Raw genomic sequence first — 23,580 nt, 5'->3', positions numbered from 1 at the left:
CCCCCGCCTCTCCTCTCCCCCTTCCCCCCGCCTCTCCTCTCCCCTTCCCCCCACCTCTCCTCTCCCCCTTCCCCCCACCTCTCCTCTCCCCCTTCCCCCCCACCTCTCCTCTCCCCCTTCCCCCCACCTCTCCTCTCCCCCTTCCCCCCACCTCTCCTCTCCCCCTTCCCCCCCACCTCTCCTCTCCCCCTTCCCCCCCACCTCTCCTCTCCCCCTTCCCCCCCACCTCTCCTCTCCCCCTTCCCCCCCACCTCTCCTCTCCCCCTTCCCCCCCACCTCTCCCCCCTTCCCCCCCACCTCTCCCCTTCCCCCCCCCCAGCCTCTCCTCTTCCCCCCCCCCCCCAGCCTCTCCTCTTCCCCCCCCCCCAGCCTCTCCTCTCCCCTCCCCCCCCAGCCTCTCCTCTCCAGCCTCTCCTCTCCCCTCCCCCCCCCAGCCTCTCCTCTCCCCTCCCCCCCCAGCCTCTCCTCTCCCCTCCCCCCCCCAGCCTCTCCTCTCCCCTCCCCCCCCCAGCCTCTCCTCTCCCCTCCCCCCCCCAGCCTCTCCTCTCCCCTTCCCCCCGCCTCTCCTCTCCCCTTCCCCCCGCCTCTCCTCTCCCCCTTCCCCCCGCCTCTCCTCTCCTCCTCTCCCCCTTCCCCCCCTCCTCTCCCCCTCCCCCCCCCCCACCTCTCCCCTTCCCCCCCCCAGCCTCTCCTCTCCCCTCCCAGCCTCTCCTCTCCTCTCCCAGCCTCTCCTCTCCTCGCCTCTCCTCTCCTCTCCCCGCCTCTCCTCTCCTCTCCTCTCCCCTCCTCTCCCCTCCTCTCCTCTCCTCTCCTCTCCCCTCCTCTCCTCTCCTCTCCCCCTTCCCCCCCACCTCTCCTCTCCCCCCGCCTCTCCTCTCCCCCCCCCACCTCTCCCCCTTCCCCCCCACCTCTCCCCCTTCCCCCCACCTCTCCCCCTTCCCCCCCACCTCTCCTCTCCCCCTTCCCCCCCACCTCTCCTCTCCCCCCCCACCTCTCCCCTTCCCCTTCCCCCCCACCTCTCCCCTTCCCCCCCACCTCTCCCCTTCCCCTTCCCCCCACCTCTCCCCTTCCCCCCCACCTCTCCCCTTCCCCCCCACCTCTCCCCTTCCCCTCCCCCCCAGCCTCTCCTCTCCCCTCCCCCCAGCCTCTCCTCTCCCCTCCCCCCCCAGCCTCTCCTCTCCCCTCCCCCCCCAGCCTCTCCTCTCCCCTCCCCCCCCAGCCTCTCCTCTCCCCTCCCCCCCCAGCCTCTCCTCTCCCCTCCCCCCCCAGCCTCTCCTCTCCCCTCCCCCCCCAGCCTCTCCTCTCCCCTCCCCCCCCAGCCTCTCCTCTCCCCTCCCCCCCAGCCTCTCCTCTCCCCTCCCCCCCCCAGCCTCTCCTCTCCCCTCCCCCCCCCAGCCTCTCCTCTCCCCTCCCCCCCCAGCCTCTCCTCTCCCCTCCCCCCCCCAGCCTCTCCTCTCCCCTCCCCCCCAGCCTCTCCTCTCCCAGCCTCTCCTCTCCCAGCCTCTCCTCTCCCCCTTCCCCCCGCCTCTCCTCTCCCCCTTCCCCCCCTCCTCTCCCCCTCCCCCCCCCCACCTCTCCCCCTCCCCCCCCCCACCTCTCCCCCTCCCCCCCCCCACCTCTCCCCCTTCCCCCCTCCTCTCCCCTTCCCCCCCCCCCAGCCTCTCCTCTCCCCTCCCAGCCTCTCCTCTCCTCTCCCAGCCTCTCCTCTCCCCTTCCCCTCGCCTCTCCTCTCCCCCTTCCCCCCCACCTCTCCTCTCCCCTTCCCCTCGCCTCTCCTCTCCCCCTTCCCCCCCACCTCTCCTCTCCCCCCGCCTCTCCTCTCCCCCTTCCCCCCCACCTCTCCCCCTTCCCCCCACTTCTCCTCTCCCCCTTCCCCCCCACCTCTCCCCCTTCCCCCCCACTTCTCCTCTCCCCCCGCCTCTCCTCTCCCCCTTCCCCCCCCACCTCTCCCCCTTCCCCCCCACCTCTCCTCTCCCCCTTCCCCCCCACCTCTCCTCTCCCCCTTCCCCCCCACCTCTCCTCTCCCCCTTCCCCCCCACCTCTCCTCTCCCCCTTCCCCCCCACCTCTCCTCTCCCCCTTCCCCCCCACCTCTCCCCCTTCCCCCCCACCTCTCCCCTTCCCCCCCCCCAGCCTCTCCTCTTCCCCCCCCCCAGCCTCTCCTCTCCCCTCCCCCCCAGCCTCTCCTCTCCCCTCCCCTCCAGCCTCTCCTCTCCCCTCCACTCCTCTCCCCCCCCCAGCCTCTCCTCTCCCCCCCCCCAGCCTCTCCTCTCCCCTCCCCTCCACTCCTCTCCCCCCCCCAGCCTCTCCTCTCCCCCCCCCCAGCCTCTCCTCTCCCCCCCCCCCCAGCCTCTCCTCTCCCCTCCCCAGCCTCTCCTCTCCCCTCCCCAGCCTCTCCTCTCCCCCAGCCTCTCCTCTCCCCTCCCCAGCCTCTCCTCTCCCCTCCAGCCTCTCCTCTCCCCCAGCCTCTCCTCTCCCCTCCCCTCCTCTCCTCTCCCCTCCCCCAGCCTTTCCTCTCCCCTCCCCCAGCCTTTCCTCTCCCCTCCCCCAGCCTTTCCTCTCCCCTCCCCCAGCCTCTCCTCTCCCCCCCTCCAGCCTCTCCTCTCCCCCCACCTCTCCTCTCCTCTCTCCCCCCCCCCACCTCCCCACCCCCAGCCTCTCCTCTCCTCTCCCCTCACCTCTCCTCTCCTCTCTCCCCCCGCCCCACCTCCCCTCCCCCCCAGCCTCTCCTCTCCCCTCCCGAGGTATGGAAATGGTCCACGTTATCCAGGGCCGCGCCGTGGATCTTGACGGGGGGAGGGGGAAGGACAGGACCGTTGTCTTATGGATGTTTAGCGTAAGGCCTATGCTTTCGTACGCCTCAGTAAATACATCAATTATGTCCTGGAGTTCAGCCTCTTTTTGTGCGCAGACACAGGCGTCGTCCATGTACTGTAGCTCAAAATAGAGGTTGGGGTAGTCTTGGACCCGGCCTGGAGATGACGAAGGTGGAACAGGTTCCCACTCGTTCTGTAGTTTAGTTCCACTCCAGCGGGGAGCTTGTTGACTGTGAGGTGGAGCATGGCAGCGAGGAAGATTGAGAAGAGGGTTGGAGCGATGACACAGCCCTGTTTGACCCCGGTCCGGACATGGATTGGATCTGTAATGGATCCGCTGGTAAGGATCACGGCCTGCATGTCGTCGTGGAGCAGGCAGATGATGTTGACGAACCTTTGGGGGCAGTCAGGGCCCGCTGGAAGGAGCACTTCGAAGATCTCCTCAATCAAGACTCTGCCTTTGACTCAAGTGTTCTCGACTCCATCCCGTAGCATGCTACCCTCCACCACCTCAGTAAAATCCCAACACTGCACGAGTAGAAAAAGCTGCAAGACAGTTCAATATCAACAAGGCTATGGGAGCGGATGGAATCCCTGCTGAGGCACTGAAGTATGGCAGAGAGGCACTGTTGGCGCGAATACATGACCTCATCTCTCTTATCTGGAGGGAGGAAAGCATGCCGGGAGATCCGAGAGATGCAGTGATCATGACCATCTTTAAATAAGGGGACCAAGTCCGACTGCGGCAACTACAGAGGAATCTCCCCATCATTAGCCATTGGGAAAGTCGTCGCTGGAGTCCTCCTCAACTGTGGCCGAGGAGCTCCTCCTGGAGTCACAGTGCGGATTTACTCCCCTCCGAGCATGATTTTTGCAGCGCGACAGCTGCAGGAAAAATGCAGGGAATAGCGCCAGCCCTTATACATAGCTTTCGTCGACTGTACAAAGGCCTTTGACACTCAACTGCGAGGGTCGATGGAGCGCCCTCCTGTTTTGGAAGCAATTGAGTACAATTGAGTGGTTTGCTAGGCCATTTCAGAGGGCAGTTAATAGTCAACCACATTGCTGTGGGTCTGAAGTCACACATAGGCCAGACCAGGTAAGGACGGCAGAGTTCCTTCCCTGAAGGACATTAGTGAAACAGATGTTTTTTTAATGACAATCCAGTTCACCATTATTAGCTTTTTAATCCAGATTTATCGAATTAACTGAATTTAAATTCCGCCGCTTCCATGGTGGGATTTGAACTCACGTCTCTGGACCAGGCCTCTGGATTACTAGTCCAGTAACATAATCACTACTTCTGTATGGCACTGAACTAGATAGAGGTCTGTATTATAAATACTGACATGTGACCATATGCAGTTTCAATGCCAAACGTTGACCTGTAGAATTTGCCATGGAAAGTAGAGGTAGAAGTAAAAGTAGAAGTAAGTGGGCATCAAACAAGATTTAATGTATAGATATTCTGGGGTAAACTTACAAGTCCACACTGGCACGGAGGTAAGTCACCGACTGCCAGTGTGACTTGGAAAATTGCAGGCCCGCTACGTTCCATTTCCCCAGCTGTGAAGTACCTCACTGCCAGTGTAGATGTGGAAATTTTGGCTGAGGATTTTTTATTTTTAATGTCTGAGAATCATATAGGGAGAGAAAGAGAGCGTGGAAGACAAAGGCAAACACAAACACCCATGGACAAAATTATTTTTTAATTTTTCTTTGTCCGTGAACAGCATGGGAGATCAATTAATGTCACTAATATTGGTTATTTCTTGAAGCCAAAATGTTACATTAAGAAATGACCTTGGATAATTTATAGAAATTTTTTTATTTAAACAATTCATGCAATTTGATCACAGCACTACACAGTACTCAAGAAATCCCAATTTTTCTGTTGAATAAAAAGGTTTATTTTGTACATGTCAATTCTGTAAAACACTTATTTTGCTATCTTTCTCAGGTCTATAGGCTTCTAGGGACTTACAATTACAGGACTGGTCCATTATGGGATGGAGGAAGAAAAGAACAACCACAAGCAAAAAGGCCATCACATATCATGCTTACAAGATGATATCTAATCCAACAGTTATCCTGCACTACCATAGTACTAAAGTTGGAATCTTCTCATTGATGACATTTGTAGAAATTTTAGTGAACTGGATCAGCTAAACTGACTGCCACCCACTTAAATGGGATGTGGAAAAGCTGAAAAATGGAGAGAAGAAATACAAAAACTTTCTAAAAATTTGAATTCTTGTCCATTACCATTAATACTTTGTTATAGAACTCAAAGTTCTTATGGACTCGTTTTCATCTAGCATAACAGGTGTTTATTTTACACCTAGTTTGTATTTCATCAGAACTAAACCACTCAATATTATAGCAACAACCAATTTCAACTGTTGCAATATATGCTGTGCAAGTCATGCGGTTTATTGTAGTTTGTGCACATCACCATAATGAAATTTAACAAATTAAAATGTTCCTATTCTGAACCAAATTTGCATATATCAGTGAAGATTTTGTATAAAACCATCCCTTGAACATATATATCTTTTAAATCATGGCTTCCACCCCCAACCCCGGCTTCTCATTTCTCCCATGTCGAGTTAGAGTGTCTTTGACAGGCCTGGGAATAGAATGGCGGTCTATAACCTTGTCTAGGAAAACCAGAGTTGTGTTTTCCCCCCCCACACAAAAAGTAAATAGAAAACTCAAGTATAAAAGGTTTAAAGAAATGGACCAAATGAATTACAAATCAGCGTTAGTTGGATAAGCGTGTCCTTAATGTCTCAAAAGATAGATTTTAGGGATATTTTAACTATATAGAATTTGTTGTGATGCAATTCTCAAATTTGTTACGAAAATGTCATCAAAATATGTACTTTAAAATCATGGTGAAACAGATTTATTATATGTTTTCTAATGAAGACTTGCTATCTTCGGAATAAATGTTGCTCCGAATTCCACAGCACAACAGCAAAAGTGTTGTGTAAAAGTGCATATACAAGAACAGCAGAAAAGAAATAGCACTATTACAAACAAATAATATAAAACAAGCTGATTTACCACTTGGGAAACTAAAAGTCTGTGTATTGCAAATCTAGCCAACTCGAACCAATAAAGTTGGAAATAAATGCACAAGAATCTAGTTCTATCATCCTACAAATGTCCAACATGTGATAGTCACTAATCAGTTATTCAGAGGATTTATCTAAATCATTTTAACAACACTCTTTAGAGAGACAAATTAGGTGACAAAGAGCCAGAACTGCTGGTGCAGCATAAGCTTACTGCCAATGTTGCTTACCAAAAGGGTGTTTTTAAAAATGTTTAATTCATGATTTCAGAACTAATGCTTGGCTACTCGTAAGAGAGTAGCTTCATAGACTGAACAAAGTACACACTAAATGTAACAGTTAAAAATACTGAATTCACCAAATGCACAGTTGAGGACACACAGCCCTTTACCTACTTGTCTTCTAATGTCAGATTGAAAGTCCCAACCCAATTGAAAATGAGGACAAATGTAACTATTTTAAATCTCAACATACATGTAAATCCATACATCTTAGAAATCCACTGAGAATGGAGCTGTAACTTGACACTATTCTGGTTTGATTACAAAACGTTGATGGCAGCACTCAAGTTAAGACAGCTGCACACAGGGCTCATTTTGTCCGCTTCCACAGTAGTACTTCAGATGTCAAGTGACCTAATGTGTAGAGGGTTTGTAAATCATCTGTTTGTGCAATATACCTTTAACTTCAGCATACCAACTGTGCAGCAATTGTGCTATCTTGGAAAAATGACTTTATATCGATATTTTGACCACATATTAGTATTTAAACACACATTATCAGTAACATTCAAGTGAATTATCTACGCTTGGTCACCTTTCATCTCAGTATACTAAACTCATAACCTATACAAGTTCTTCGGATTAGGTAGAAATGGAATACTAGTGTAAACTGAACACTTTCACAAGAACAGCAGTATACTAAAAAGACTGATCATCTTTCTCCAACAATTGGTCACAAAAGGTCAAGTATCTTCCAGATTCCCATCCAAGACAGTTCAGAATGTACCCATTTTGTGTGTCCTTCAAGTGATTACAAACTCCAGAAATTCAACACTCAAGGATTTATGAGCATTATGAAGCAGCATAACAGCACTGTTATGACACAGAGGAGATAGGATTATGTGGGGAACCCATCTGGGTGAGAACTTTATCCAGCCATTGCAGAGGACCATGTAGATGGATCTCGATCCAGCAAGGGGTACTTGTTACATCCTGTCGATGATACTCAGCTCCCCAACCCTAAAAATGCAACAACAAATACCACAGGGGTCAACTGATGTTGATGTTTTTAAAAAAAACTATAAATATAGGGAAAATACATTTTCTCCAAGACAGCAACAAGCTATATAAGTTAGATGCATAGTAAAATTCCTCACCAAAATGCACTAGATTGCATCAACTTCAGAACAGTGTCTCTTAATGTATCAGTGTTACATTTCCTGTACCAGTCATCTTTTATGTTCAGACACTAGTTCTAAGGATTCATACCCAGTAGGAATTAGATTTACAATGCCCGTTTTAACAAACCAAATTAATCAGGAACTGCAAGCAGATCCCAAAAAAGTAAAGTCGTGTTCTGATCTGGTATTTTGACGAGGCCGCACATCCCCAAATAATTAAGGGGAACATTGATGAGGAATACAGAAAATGTAACGGAGGTGAAAAGGGAGCTCGATTAGAAGGGCAAAGAAAATAAAGATAATATAAAAGGAAATATAGCAAGGGATTTCACAAATATATGAAAAGTAATGTGGTAAAATGTCCCAAGGCACTTGACAGGAGTGTTACAAGACAAAAAATGAATTTGACACCGAGCCAGGTAAGAAATTACGGCAGATGAATAAAATCTTGGTCGAAGAGGTAAGGTTTAAGGAATGTCTTAGAGGAAAGCGAGATCGAGGCGGAGAGGTTTAGGGAGAGCTTAGAGCCTAGGCAGCTGAAGGTATGTCCACTGATGGTTGAGCAGTTATAATCAGGGATGCTCAAGAGGGCAGGATTTGAAGATGCAGATATCTTGGGGGTGGTTGTGAGGCTGAAGGAGATTAGGAGGGGCGACGCCATGGATGGATTTGTAAACAAGGATGAGAATTTTGAAATCGAGGCGCTGCTTAACCGGGAGTCAATGTTGGTCAGCGAGCACAGAGGTGATGAGTGAACGGGACTTAGTGTAAGTTTGGACAAGGGCTGCCAAGTTTTGGATGACCTCAAATTTACGTAGAGTAGAATGTGGGAGGCCAGTCAGGAGTGCATTGGAGTAGTCACGTCTAGAGTTAACAAAGGCATGGATGAGGGTTTCAGGAATAGATGAGCTGAGGCAGGGGTGGGGACGGGCAATGTTACGGAGGTGGAAACAGGCGGTTTTAGTTATGCCGTGGATATGTAGCCGGAAGCTCATTTCAGGGTCAAATATGCCATCTATGTTGGGAACTCTGGTTCAGCTTCAGACAGATGCTAGGGAGAGGGATGGAGTCAGTGGTTAGGGAACGCAGTTTGTGGCAGGGACTGAAGACAATGGCTTCGGTCTTCCCAATATTTAATTGGAGAAAATTTATGTTCATCCAGTACTGGATGTCAGAGTCTGACATTTTAGAGACTTGTCGAGGGGTCGATAGAAGTGGTAGTGAGATAGAGCTGGGTGTCGTCAGCGTACATGTGGAAACTGATGCTGTGTTTTCAGATGATGTCGCCAAGGGGCTGTATATAGATAAGAAATAGGAAACAACCAAGGATAGATCCTTGGGGGACACCAGAGGTAACGATGCCAGAGTAGGATGAGAAGCCATTACAGGTGACTTTCTGGCTAGGATTAGATAGATAAGAATGGAACCACGCGAGTGCAGTCCCACCCAGCTGGACGATGGTGGAGAGGCGTTCGAGGAGGATGGAGTGTTCAGCCGTGTCAAAGGCTGCAGACAGGTCGAGAAAGACGAGGAGGGATAGTTTACCTTGGTCAGTCACAAAGGATATATTTGTGACTTTGATGAGAGCCGTTTCGGTACTGTGGCAGGCACGGAAACCAGATTGAAGGGATTCCAACATGGAGTTCTGGGAAAGATGGGCATGGATCTGGGAGGCGACAACATATTCAAGGACTTTGGAGAGGAATGGGAGGTTGGAGATGGGGTAGTAGCTTGCGAGCACAGTGGGGATCAAGGGCTATTTTTTTGAGCAGGGGGTGATGATGGCAGATTTGAAGGAGAGGGGAACAGTACCCGAGAACCATTAACAATGTCAGCTAACGTGATGGAAAGGGAAGTTGGGTAGTCAGCAGTTTAGTGGGAATAGGGTCAAGGGAGCAAGAAGTGGCTCTCATGGACAAGATGAGCATGGAAAGGTCGAGAGAGGAGATCAGAGAAACTGGAGAAAGATGCGAGTTTAGAGCTGGGCCGGGGGGAGGGGGGGCGATCCTTAGAGGAACTTTCGCCTGGTGGGCTAGGGGAAGGAAGGGAAGTGGCAGAGATAGCTGATCGGATGGTCGCAATCTTTGAGACAGTGACGTCCATGAGCTCCTTGTACTTGTTGGAGGCGAGTGTGGTGGAGACAGGAGAGAGGGGTTTAAGAAGACAGTTAGCAGTCGAGAATGATCCTGCAATAGTGAGCAGTTTTGGCAGACAAGTGTAGGACCCGATAATGCTTTGTGTGATCCAGCCAGACCTGGTGGCGAATGGCCACATCCGTTCAAGTCTGCGCCCCTTGGACTTGGAGCTAAGATGAGGGCTGTACCAGGTGGGCGGGCGAGTGAGTGAGTGGGTTTTAATAGGGACAAGGGCATCAAAGGTGGTGGTGAGGGCATGGGTGCAGAAATGTCATGGTGAATAGAAGGCCAAAGGCTGGACAGTTTGGAGTTGATAAGTGCAGTTGTAAGAGAGTCGGGGGAAGAGATTTTTTCCAGGGGCGGACGCAGAAAGAAGTAGAGTTGGATAGGGGAAGGGGGATGTGGTTTGAAAGTGACAAGGAAATGGTCAGAGATGGCTTATCTGCAATTGACATGGTAGGAAGAGCAAGGCCACGAGAGATGACAAGGTCAATGGGTGGCCGTGAATATGAGTCGGGGAGTTCACATGGAGGGAGAGATTAAGGGAGGATAGGAGGGTAGTGAACTCAGAGGAGAGCGAGCATGACGAATTGAGAGGGAGGTTGAAATCATCGATGATCAGGAGTCGCTTGGTGCAGAGGCTAAGGGAGGAAAGCAGTGGCTATCTCGCCGATAAGGTTTTTATCGTAGCTGGGTCGGTGGTAGAGAACGGGAATGTTAAATGAGGTGAAAGGGGTGGAATAAGGGGAGATATTGAAAGGAGGAGTGTGCCTGAGGAGTAGGGGGAACAGACCAAGGTGTGATTTGATGATGAGAGCCACACCGCCACCACAGCGGTCTGGGCGGGGCAAGTGGTGGAAGGTATAGTCAGGCTGGGAGGCTTCATGTAAAGTTAAGGTGTCATTATTTCTCAGCCAAGTTTCCGTCAGGGCCATGATGTCGATGCAATCATCCAAGCTAAGCTTATGGATGGCAAGGGCCTTGTCCACAAGTGAATGTACACTCCGCAAAGAGATGCGGAGAGGAAGTAAAAGAACAGTTAGAGAGTAGGACCACTCGGGGATGAAGGAGGAGTTTAATTGAGGAGGATGCAGGTAAGGTAGAGATAATAAATAAATATTTTACATCGATGTTTGCAAATGATGGAAACAAGAACATAGTCATGTTAGAAGAGGACAGGTAACAATTGTTAGAAATAACTAGAAAAGGATTTGGTTCTGAATTATTTTTTTTTTTAAAAAGGAGAACTCAAGGGGGGGCTCTGATTGTATGCAGCCTTGGCTGTCAAGAGACAGCAGAGGTTCTGGCACAATTTTTCAATCCTCCTTAAATACTGAACTTGTGCCATTCGACTGGATAGTAGTCAATGTAATACTTTGTTCAACAAGAGACAGAAGCATAAACTGGGGAACTACAGGCCAGTTAGTCGGACCTCAGTTGTTGGTAAACTCAGTTTGTTGTTGAAGTGACTGGATAAAGGAAATTACGATGTAGGGTGTAAAGAATTTAAAAAGGCTTTTGATAAATGGCCTCAAGAGGCTACTGGAAGAAAAATCAAGAAATGGGAGTAAAATCAAGGAACGGAAGCATACATTGAACTGTAAGGTCCTTAAGGGTGTGGATGAACACAGAAACCAAGGGCTCCAATACGTAATTCATGAAAGTGAGTGCGGTCACACACAGCCATAAAAAAAGCTACCAATATATATATATTTTTTAAAATAAGGGCATAGAGTACCAGACTAATGATAAATTTGTGGCGGTAAGAGTACCGTATGCAATTTTGGGTACCCCATTAAAAGAAAGACATTAAAGTCAGAGCAAACATGCAGCTTGGATTCACCAAGATGATGGTAGGGATGGGAAACTATAGTTAGGAGGAGTGACTTCAGATACTGGGACTATTTACATTGGGCAAAAAAAACTAAAAGGAGAATTAATAGAAGTTTAAAAAAATTATGCAAAGTTCTTGTAGTGAATTATGAAAAAAAATTTCCTTTGCTTCGGGGTTAGTGATAAGGGGTCACTAAGTAAAAATGATCTCTGTGAAGGGAGGTTACAACAAATTTCTTTACATAAAGGGTTCTTGGAGATTAAAATGTCTTGTCATAGGGAATTGTTGAGGCAGGTACCATTGAAATTTGAAGGGAAAATATTTGAAGCAAACAATGACTATGGTGAAGAAAGCAGGGCAATGGAATTACTTCAATGGGAATAGTAGCAGAGTGGTTATGTTACTGGACTAGTAACCCACAGGTCTGGACTAATGATCCAGAGACACGAGTTCAATACCCACACCACAGCAGTTGGGGAATTTAAATTCAGTTAATTAAATAATTCTGAAATAAAAAACTAGTATCAGTAATGTTGACCATGAAACTAATCGCATTGTTGTAAAAACCCATCTGATTCATTAATATTCTTTAGGTAAGGAAGCCTGCCGTCCTTATCTGGTCTGGCCTGTGACTCCAGACTCAAAGCAATGTGGCCGAGCTATTGTTACAACACTCCACTGAAACAAACCGCTATGAGAAACACCAAGAATAAAACCTTACGAACCATCTGGCATCGACCTAGGCACCGGGCTTTGGACGTGACATTGGCACACCCAACGCAGTCTCCCCTGCAAAGTCCTCCTTTGGACTTGTGCCAAAATTGGGAGAGCTGTCCCACAGCCTGAGTCATACTCACAGAATCATACCTTTCAGCCAATGTTCCAGAGTCCTCCATGACCACCAGCAGGACAGACCCACCTGAGGTATACAGACAGAAGGCAACGGCCCTCAACATTGACTCCAGTCTCGAAGTCTCATGGCTTCAGGTGAAGTAGGGCAAGGAAACCTCCTACTGATTACCACCTACTGTCCTCCCTCAGCTGATAAATCAGTACTACTCCATGTTGAACATCACTTGGAAGAATCACTGAGGGTAGCAAGGACATATAATGTATTCTGGGTGGGGGATTTCAATGTCCATCACAAAGAGTGGCTCTGTAGCACCACTACTGGGAGATGGCCAATCTGAAGGACACAGCTGCCAGATTTGGCTTGCAGCAGATGGTGAGAACCAACACGAGGGAAAAACCTACTGGATCTCGTCCTCACCAATCTACCAGTCGCAGAGGCATTTGTCTATGACAGCACTGGTAGAAGTGACCACGCACAGACCTTGTGAGGACAAAATCCCGTGTTCACACTGAGGACACCCTCTATTGTGTAGTGTGGCACTACCATCGTGCTCAATGGGACAGATTCATAACAGATCTAGCAGCTTACAATTGGGCATCCATGAGTCTGGAGTGACATAGGCCAGACCAGGTAAGGACGGCAGGCTTCCTTACCTAAAGGACATTAATGAATCAGATGGGTTTTTACAACAATGCAATTTAGTTTCATGGTCAACATTACTGATACTAGATTTGTATTCCACCACAATCTGTAATTTCATGGCCTGGCATAGCCCTTACTCTACCATTACCATAAAGCAAGGGGACCAATCCTGGTTCAATGTGTGTAGAAGAGCATGCCAAGAGTCGCACCAGGCATACGTAGCGATGAGGTGCCAACTTGGGGAAGCTGCAACACAGGACTACATGCATGCTGAACAGTGGAAGAATCATGCTATGGACAGAGTGAAGCAATATCACAAGCAACGGATCGGATCAAAATTCTGCAGTCCTGCCACATCAAGTCGTGATGGTGGTAGACAATTAAACTAATGGGAAGAGTAGGCTCCATGAATATCCTCATCCTCAATGATGGTGACTCACAGCACGTGAATGCAGAAGACAAGCCTGAAGAATTTGCAACAATCTTCAACCAGAAGTGGTAAGTGAATGATCTATACCAGCTTCCTCCTAAAGTCCCCATCATCACAGAAGCCAGTCTTCAGCCAATTCGATTTACTCCATGTGATCTCAACAAACGGCTCAGCGCACTGGATACAGCAAAGGCTATGGGCCCCGACAACATCCCTACTGCCCTGCTGAAAACATGTGCTCTAGAACTAGCCGCGCCTCCAGCCAAGCTGCTCCAGTACAGCTGCAACACTGGCATCTATCCAACAATATGGAAAATTGCCCAGGTATGTCCTGTCCACAAAAAGCAGAACAACTCCAATCCATCCAATTACCACCCTATCAGTCTACTCTCAATCATCAGCAAAGTGATGGAAGGCGTCATCGACAGTGCTATCAAGCAGCACTTACTCACCAATAACCTGCTCACCGATGCTCAGTTTGGATTCCACCAGGACCACTCGGCTCCAGACCTCATTACAGCTTTGGTCCAAACATGAACAAAAGAGCTGAATTCCAGATGTGAGGCGAGGTGAGGAGAGAGAGATGGCTCTTGACATCAAAACAGCAATTGACAAGAGTGTGGCATCAAGGAGCCCTAGTAAAACTGAAGTCAATGGGAATCAGAGGGAAACCAAGCACAAAGGAAGATGTTTATGCTTGTTGGAGGTCAATCATCTCAGCCCCTGGACATCAGGGCAGTGTCCGAGGCCCAACCATCTTCAGCTGCTTCATCAATGACCTTCCCTCCATCATAAGGTCAGAATTCAGGATATTCGCTGATGATTCCAGTATTTAGTTCTATTCGCAACTCCACAGATAACAAAGCAGTCCATGCCTGCATACAGCAAGATCTGGACTAGAAACAAAAGAGGAAATAGCAGAGGCTCTGACCATAATTTTTCAATCCTCTTTGGCTACAGGTGTGGTGCCGGAGGACTGCTAACGTGGTACCTTTGTTAAAAAACAGAGAAAGAGATAGACTGAGTAATTACAGGCCAGTCAGCCTAATCTCGGTGGTGGGAAAATTATTGGAAAAAGTTCTGAGGGATAGGATAAATCTTCATTTAGAAAGACACGGATTAATCAAGGACAGTCAGCATGGATTTGTTAAGGGAAGGTCATGTCTGACAAATTTTTTGAGGTGGTAACAAGGAAGGTGGATGAAGGCAGGCATTTGATGTAAAGTATATGGATTTTAGCAAGGCTTTTGATAAGGTCTCACATGGCAGACTGGTCACGAAAGTAAAAGCCCATGGGATCCAGGCCAAAGTGGCAAATTGGATCCAAAATTGGCTCAGAGGCAGGAAGAACAGGGTAATGGTTGATGTGTGTTTTTGTCACAGGGTGGCTGTTTCCAGTGGGGTTCTGCAGGGCTCAGTATTAGGTCCCTTGATTTTTGAGATATATATCAATGATTCAGACTTGAATGTAGGGGGTATGATTAAGAAGGTTGCAGCTGATACTAAAATCGGCTGCGTGGTCGATAATGAAGAAACATAGAAACATAGAAAATAGGTGCAGGAGTAGGCCATTCGGCCCTTCTAGCCTACACCACCATTCAATGAGTTCATGGCTGAACATGCAACTTCAGTACCCCTTTCCTGCTTTCTCGCCATACCCCTTGATCCCCCTAGTAGTAAGGACTTCATCTAACTCCTTTTTGAATATATTTAGTGAATTGGCCTCAACAACTTTCTGTGGTAGAGAATTCCACAGGTTCACCACTCTCTGGGTGAAGAAGTTCCTCCGCATCTCGGTCCTAAATGGCTTACCCCTTATCCTTAGACTGTGACCTCTGGTTCTGGACTTCCCCAACATTGGGAACATTCTTCCTGCATCTAACCTGTCTAAACCCATCAGAATTTTAAACGTTTCTATGAGGTCCCCTCTCATTCTTCTGAACTCCAGTGAATACAAGCCCAGTTGATCCAATCTTTCTTGATAGGTCAGTCCCACCATCCCGGGAATCAGTCTGGTGAATCTTCGCTGCACTCCCTCAATAACAAGAATGTCCTTCCTCATGTTAGGAGACCAACACTGTACACAATACTCCAGGTGTGGCCTCACCAAGGCCCTGTACAACTGTAGCAACACCTCCCTGCCCCTGAACTCAAATCCCCTCGCTATGAAGGCCAACATGCCATTTGCTTTCTTAACCGCCTGCTGTACCTGCATGCCAACCTTCAATGACTGATGTACCATGACACCCAGGTCTCGTTGCACCTCCCCTTTTCCTAATCTGTCATTATTCAGATAACAGTCTGTCTCTGTTTTTACCACCAAAGTGGATAACCTCACATTTATCCACATTATACTTCATCTGCCATGCATTTGCCCACTCACCTGACCTATCCAAATCACTCTGCAACCTCATAGCATCCTCCTCGCAGCTCACACTGCCACCCAACTTAGTGTCATCCGCAAATTTGGAGATACTACATTTAATCCCCTCGTCTAAATCATTAATGTACAGTGTAAACAGCTGGGGCCCCAGCACAGAACCTTGCGGTACCCCACTAGTCACTGCCTGCCATTCTGAAAAGTCCCCATTTACTCCTACTCTTTGCTTCCTGTCTGACAACCAGTTCTCAATCCATGTCAGTACACTACCCCCAATCCCATGTGCTTTAACTTTGCACATTAATCTTTTGTATGGAAGGAAGCTGCAGACTGCAAGAAGATATCAATGAACTGACCAGGTGGGCTGGACAGAGGCAAATGGAATTCAATCCGGAGGAGAAGTGTGAGGTAATGCACTTGGGGAGGGTTAATAATGAAATACACATTAAATGGTAGGTCACTGAAGTGTAGAGGAACTAAGGGACTTGAGTGTATATCCACAGATCCTTGAAGGTAGCAGGCCAAGTTGATAAGGTGGTTAAGGCGGCATATGGTATACTTGCCTTTATTAGCCGAGGTATAGAATATAGGGAGGTTATGCTTGAACTGTACAAAACACTAGTGAGGCCACAGCTAGACTACTGCATGCAGTTTTGGTCATCACATTACGGGAAAGATGTGATTGCACTATAAAGGGTACAGCAGAAATTTGAGGATGTTGCCTGGACTGGAGAATTTTAGCTATGAGCAAAGATTAAAAAGGCTGGGTTTGTTTTCTTTAGAACAGAAGAGGCGGAGGTGAGATCTTATTGAGGGGCCCAGATAGAGTGGATAGGAAGGACCTTTTTCTCTGAGCAGAGGGGTCAACAACCAGGGGGCATAGATTTAAAGTAATTGGTAGGAGGTTTAGTGGGGATTTGAGGGGACGTTTCTTCACCCAGAGGTGGTGAGGGCCTGGAACTTACTGTCTGAAAAGGTGGTAGAGGCAGGAACCCTCACCACATTTAAAAAGTACTTGGATGTGCACTTTTAGTGCCATAACATACAGGGCTACAGACCAAGAGCTGGAAAGTAGGATTAGTCTGGGTAACTCTTTGTCGGCCGGCGTGGGCCGAAATGGCCTCCTTCCGTGCTGTAAATTTCTATGATTCTATGACATTCAGGCCTGTGCAATTAAGTGGCAAGTAATATTCGCACCACACAAATGCCAGGCAATGACTATCGCCAACAAGCGAGTGTCTAACCACCGCCTGTTGACATTCACGGCAGTACCTTTGCCGAATTCCCCACATCATCTTAGGGGCCATCATTGATCAGAAACATAACTGGACCAGCCACATAAATACTGTAGCAACAAGAGTGGGTCAGAGACTGGGTATTCTGCTGCAAGTGTCTCACCTCCTTACTCCCCAAAGCCTTTCTACCATCTACAAGGCACAAGTCAGAAGTGTGATGGAATAATCTCCACTTGCCTCGATGAGTGTAGCTCCAAACAACACTGAAGCAGCTCGACACAATCCAGGACAAAGCAGCTCGCTCAGCCGTTTCTTGATATCACGTGGAGTGAACTGAATTGGCGGGGACTTCAGGAGGAGGCCGAAATGGATCACCCACTTGGCACTTCTGGCTGAAGATAACTGCCAACGATTCAGCCTCATCTTTTACCATATCCAGTTGTGAATGGTGGTGGACCATTAAACAACTAGCGGAAGGAGCAGGCTCCATGAATATCCCCAACCTCAATGATGGCAGAGCCCAGCACGCGAGTGCAAAAGACAAGGCTGAAGCGTTTAGAACCATCGTCAGCCAGAAGTACTGAGTGGATGATCCATATTGGCCCACCATCACAGAAGCCAGTCTTCAGTCAATTCGATTCATTCCACGTGATCAAGAAACGACTGAGTGCACTGGATACAGCAAAGGGTATTGGCCCCGACAACATCCCGGCTATTGTGCTGAAGACTTGTGCTCCAGAACTAGCCACAACTCTAGCCAAGCTATTCCAGTACAGCTACAACTCTAGTATCTATCCAACAATGTGGAAAACTGCCCAGGTATTGTCCACAAAAAGCTGGACAAATCCAATCCAGAAAATTACCGCCATATCAGTCTACTCTTAATCATCAGAAAAATGATGGACGGTGTTGTCAACAGTCCTATCAAGTGGCACTTACTCACCAATAACCTGCGCACCAATGCCCAGTTTGGGTTCCGCCAGGACCACTTGGCTCCAGACCTCATTACAGCCTTGGTCCAACCATGGATGAAAGGGCTGAATTCCAGAGGAGAGGTGAGAGTGACTGCCCTTGACATCAAGCACCATTTGACCAAGTGTGGCATCAAGGACCCCTAGTAAAACTGAAGTCAATAGGAATCAGGGTGCAAACTCTCCACTGGCTGGAGTCATACCTAACACAAAGGAAGATGGTTGGAGGTCAATCATCACAGCCCCAGGGCATCGCTGCAGGAGTTCCTCAGGGCAGTGTCCTAGGCCCAACCATCTTCAGCTGCTTCATCAATGACCTTCGCTCCATCATAAGATCAGATGTGGGGATGTTCGCTGATGACTGCACAATGTTCAGTGCTATTCGCAACTTCACAGATAATGGAGCAGACCGTGCCTGCATGTAGCAAGACCTGGACGACATTCAGCCTTGGGCTGATAAGTTGCATATAACATTTGAACCATATAAGTGCCAGGCAATGACTATCTCCAAAAAGCAAGAGTCTAACCAATGCCCTATGACATTCAACGGCATTACCATTGCTGAAACCTGCAATATCAACAGCCTGGGGGGTCACCATTGACCAGAAATTTAACTGGACCAGCCACATAACTATTATGGCAACAAGAGCAGGTCAGAGGCTGGGTATTCTGTGGCAAGTGCCTCACCTCCTGACTCCCCAAAGGCTTTCCACCATCTACAAGGCACAAGTATGATGGAATGCACTCCACTTGCCTGGACGACTGCAACTCCAACACTACTCAAGAAGCTCTATACCATCCAGGACAAAGCAGTCCACTTGATTGGCACCCCATCCAGGACCTTAAACATTCACTCCCTCCATCACATAGAAACATAGAAATTAGGTGCAGGAGCATGCCATTCGGCCCTTCGAGCCTGCACTGCCATTCAATAAGATCATGGCTGATCATTCAACCTCAGTATCCCTTTCCTGCTTTCTCTCCACACCCCTTTGGCCGTAAGGGCCATATCTAACTCCCTTTTGAATATATCTAACGAACTGGCCTCAACAACTTTCTGCGGTAGAGAATTCCACAGGTTAACCACTCTGAGTGAAGAAGTTTCTCCTCATCTCGATCCTAAATGGCTTACCCCTTGTTCTTAGACGGTGACCCCTGGTTCTGGAACTCCCCAGCAATGGGAACATTCTTCCTGCCTCTAACCTGTCCAATCCCGTCAGAATTTTATATGTTTCGATGAGATCCCCCTCATTCTTCAAAACTCCAGTGGATACAAGCCCAGTTGATCCAGTCTCTCCTCATATGTCAGTCCTGCCACCCCGGGAATCAATCTGGTGAACCTTCACTGTATTCCCTCAATAGCAAGAACCTCCTTCCTCAGATTAGGAGACCAAAACTGAACACAATATTCCAGGTGTGGCCTCACCAAGGCTCTGTACAACTGCAGTAAGACTTCCCTGCTGCTATACTCAAATCCTCTAGCTATGAAGGCCAACATGCCATTTGCCTTCTTCACCGCCTGCTGCACCTGCATGCCAACTTTCAATGACTCATGTACCATGACACCCAGGTCTCGTTGCACCTCCCCTTTTCCTAATCAGCCACAATTCAGGTAATATTCTGTCTTTGTTTTTGCCACCAAAGTGGATAATCTCACATTTATCCACATTAAACTGCATCTGCCATGCATTTGCCCACTCACCTAACCTGTCCAAGTCACCCTGCAGCCTCTTAGCGTCCCCCTCACAGCTCACACAGACACCCAGCTTTGTGTCATCTGCAAACTTGGAGATAGTACATTCGATTCCTTCATCTAAATCACTGATGTATATTGCAAATAGCTGGGGTCCAAGCACTGAACCCTGCAGCACCCCACTGGTCACTGCCTACCATTCTGAAAAAGACCCTTTTATCCCGACTCTCTGCTTCCTGTCTGCCAACCAGTTCTCTATCCACGTCAATACATTACACCCAATACCATTTGTTTTAATTTTGCACACTAATCTCTTGTGTGGGACCTTGTCAAAAGTCTTTTCAAAGTCCAAATACACCACATCCACTGGTTCTCCCTTGTCCACTCTACTAGTTACATCCTCAAAAAATTTTAGAAGATTTGTCAAGCATGATTTTCCTTTCATAAATCCATGCTGACTTGGACCCATCCTGTCACTGCTTTCCAAATGCGCTGCTATTTCATCTTTAATAATTGATTCCAACATTTTCCCACCACCGATGTTAGGCTAACAGGTCTATAATTCCCTGTTTTCCCTCCTCCCTCCTTTTTAAAAAAAAAGTGTTGTTACATTAGCAACCCTCCAGCCCATAGGAACTGATCCAGAGTCTATAGATTGCTGGAAAATGATCACCAATGCATCCACTATTTCTAGGACCTCTTCCTTAAAGTATTCTGGGATGCAGACTATCGGGCCCTGGGGATTTATCGGCCTTCAATCCCATCATTTTTCCTAACACAATTTCCTGACTAATAAGGATTTCCTTCAGTTCCTCCTTTTCGCTAGACTCTCTGACCCCTATTATTTCCGGAAGGTTATTTGTGTCTTCTTTAGAGAAGACAGATCCAAAGTATTTGTTCAATTGGTCTGCCATTTCTTTGTTCCCCATTATAAATTCACCTGATTCTGACTGCAAAGGACCTACATTGGTCTTAACTAATCTTTTTCTCTTCACATATCTATAGAAGCTTTTGCAGTCAATTTTTATGTTCCCTGCAAACTTCCTCTCATACTCTATTTTTCCCTCCTCCTAATTAGACCCTTTGTCCTCCTCTGCTGAATTATAAATTTCTCCAGGTCCTCAGGTTTGCTGGCCAATTTATATGCCTCTTCCTTGGATTTAACACTATCCCTAATTTTCCTGGTGAGCCACTGTTGAGTTACTTTCCTCTTTATTTTTACTCCAGACAAGGATGTACAATTGTTGAAGTTCATCCATGTGATCTTTAAATGTTTGCCATTGCCTATCCACTGTCAACCCTTTAAATATCATTCGCCAGTCTATCCTAGCCAATTCACGTCTCATACCATCGAAGTTACCTTTCCTTAAGTTCAGGACCCCTAGTCTCTGAATTAACACCGTCACTCTCCATCTTAAGAATTCTACCATATTATGGTCACTCTTCCCCAGGGGCCTCGCACAAGACTGCTAATTAGTCCTTTCATTACACAACACCCAGTCTAGGGTGGCCAGCTCTCTAATTGGTTCCTCGACATATTGGTCTAGAAAACCATCCCTAATACACTCCAGGAAATCCTCCTCCGCCGCATTGCTACCAGCTTGGTTAGCCCAATCTGCATGTAGATTAAAGTCGCCCATGATAACTGCTGTAACCTTTATTGCACGCATCCCTAATTTCTTGTTTGATGCCATCCCCAACCTCACTACTACTGTTTGGTGGTCTGTACACAACTCCCACTAGTGTACCATGGCTGCAGTGTGTACCATCTGCAACTCGTCAAGCTTCTTTGGAAGCACTTCCCAAACGCCGACCTCTACCACCTAGAAGGACAAGGGCAGCAGGAGCATGGGAACACCACCACCTCCACGTTCCCCTCCAAGTCACACACCATCCTGACTTTGAAGTATATCATCACCGGGTTAAGATCCTGGTACTCCCTCTCTAAAAGTACTGTGGAAGTACCTTCACCACACGGACTGCAGCGGTCCAAGAAGGCGACTCACCACCATCTTCTCAAGGGCAATTAGGGATGCTAGCGACGCCCACATCCCATGAATGAATTTTTAAAAAACTCACGTGGGGGACTCTGCCACAATTGAGGATCGGCACGTTTATGGAGCCTCCGGCTCCTGCTTGTTGTCCACCACCATTCATGACTGGATGTGGAATGACTGCAGAGCATTGATCTGATCTGTTGGCTGCTTAGCTCCGGCTCTCGCACATTGCTTCCGCTGTTTAGCATGCATGCAGTCCTGTGTTGTAGCTTCACCAGGCTGGCATCTCATTTTTAGGTACGCTGGGTGCTGCTCCTTGCATGCTCTTCTACACTCTTCATTGAACCAGGGTTGGTCTCCTGGCTTGATGGTAATGGTAGAGTGAGGGATATGCCAGGCCATGAGGTTACAGATTGTGGTAGATTACAACTCTGCTGCTGCTGATGGCCCACAGCACCTCATGGATTTTGATCTGCTAGATCTGTTCTGAATCTATCCCATTTAGCATGGTGGCAATAGAAACATAGAAAATAGGTGCAGGAGTAGGCCATTCGGCCCTTCGAGCCTGTACCACCATTCAATATCATGGCTGATCATGTACTTCAGTACCTCATTCCTGCTTTCTCTCCATACCCCTTGATCCCTTTAGCCGTAAGGGCCACATCTAACTCCCTTTTGAATATATCTAACGAACTGGCCTCAACAACTTTCTGTGGTAGAGAATTCCACATGCTCAGCTCTGAGTGAAGAAGTTTCTCCTCATCTCAGTCCTAAATGGCTTACCCCTTATCCTTTGACTGTGACCCCTGGTTCTTGACTTCCCCAACATCGGGAACATTCTTCCTGCATCTAACCTGTCCAATCCCATCAGAATTTTATATGTTTGAGATCCCCTCTCATTCTTCTAAATTCCAGTGAATGTAAGCCTAGTCGATCCAGTCTTTCTTTATATGTCAGTCCTGTCATCCCAGGAATCAGTCTGGTGAACCTTCACTGCACTCACTCAATAGCAAAAACGTCCTTCCTCAGATTAGGAGACCAAAACTGTACATAATATTCAAGGTGTGGCCTCACCAAGGCCCTGTACAACTGCAGTAAGACCTCCTTGCTCCTATACTCAAATTCTCTCACTATGAAGGCCAACATGCCATTTGCCTTCTTCACCGCCTGCTGTACCTGGATGCCAACTTTCAATGACTGATGTACGATGACACCCAGGTCTCGTTGCACCTCCCAGTTTACTGATCTGTCACCATTCAGATAATAATCTGCCTTTTTACCACCAAAGTGGATAACCTCACATTTATCTACATTATATCACCTCTGCCATGTATTTGCCCACTCACCCAAGTCACCCTGCAGCCTCTTAGTATCCCCCTCACAGCACACACTGCCACCCAGCTTAGTGTCACATAACATGGTGTCCTCAGTGTGGAAATGGGACTAATACGAGTATTGATAGGAGTATTAATAGGTGTGGTTACTCCTATCAATACTGTCATGGAGAGATGCATCTGCAACAGGTAGCTTGGTGAGGACGAGGTCAAGTAGGATTGCCCTTGTGTTGGTTCTCGCATCACCTGCCGCAGGCCCAGTCTGGCAGCTGTGCCCTTCAGGACCATGCCAGCTCAGTCAGTAGTGCAGTGGTGCTACTGAGCCACTCTTGGTGATGACATGGAAGCCCTCCACCAAAAGTATGTTGTGTGCCCTTGCTGCCTTCAGTGTTTCTTCCAAGTGATGTTCAATGTGGAGGACTACTGATTCATCGGTTGAGGGAGGGTGGTAGGTGGTAATTAGCAGGTTTCCTTGCCCAGGTTTGACCTGATGCCATGAGACTTCATGGGGCCTGGAGTCAATGTTGAGGACTCTCGGTCACTCCCTCCTGACTTTATACCGCTGTGCCGCTACGCCTGGTAGGTCTGTCCTGCTGCTGGAACATGGCATGACCCAGGATGGTGATGAAGGCTAATAGGACAGTGGCTAATAGGACAGTGGCTGAAAGGTATGATTCTGAGAGTATGACTGTCAGGCTGTTGCTTGACTAGTCTGCGGGACAGCTCTTCCAATTTTGGCACGTCCCCAGATGTTGGTGAGGAGGACTTTGCAGGGTCAAC

The 23,580-nt window shown here is 48.1% G+C and overlaps 1 protein-coding gene across 7 annotated transcripts in view; it reads right to left on the bottom strand.

Moving 5' to 3' along the window:
* Positions 1 to 4,508: 4,508 nt before the first annotated feature.
* The window catches only part of smad1 (SMAD family member 1), a 142,531-nt gene continuing 123,459 nt past the window's right edge, over positions 4,509 to 23,580 (bottom strand). For all 7 annotated transcript variants that reach the window (XM_070871563.1, XM_070871569.1, XM_070871560.1 and 4 more), the window contains one exon: positions 4,509 to 7,135. In XM_070871563.1, coding sequence (XP_070727664.1) covers positions 6,992 to 7,135 — 144 coding nt within the window. In that variant the 3' untranslated portion in view covers positions 4,509 to 6,991. The remainder of the gene's footprint in view (positions 7,136 to 23,580) is intronic.

This window comes from Pristiophorus japonicus, chromosome 2 (assembly GCF_044704955.1).
Source record: "Pristiophorus japonicus isolate sPriJap1 chromosome 2, sPriJap1.hap1, whole genome shotgun sequence".
NCBI lineage: Eukaryota > Metazoa > Chordata > Chondrichthyes > Pristiophoridae > Pristiophorus > Pristiophorus japonicus.
The sequence above is the reverse complement of the archived record's forward strand: the minus strand, read 5'-3'. Positions and strand labels throughout refer to the sequence as shown.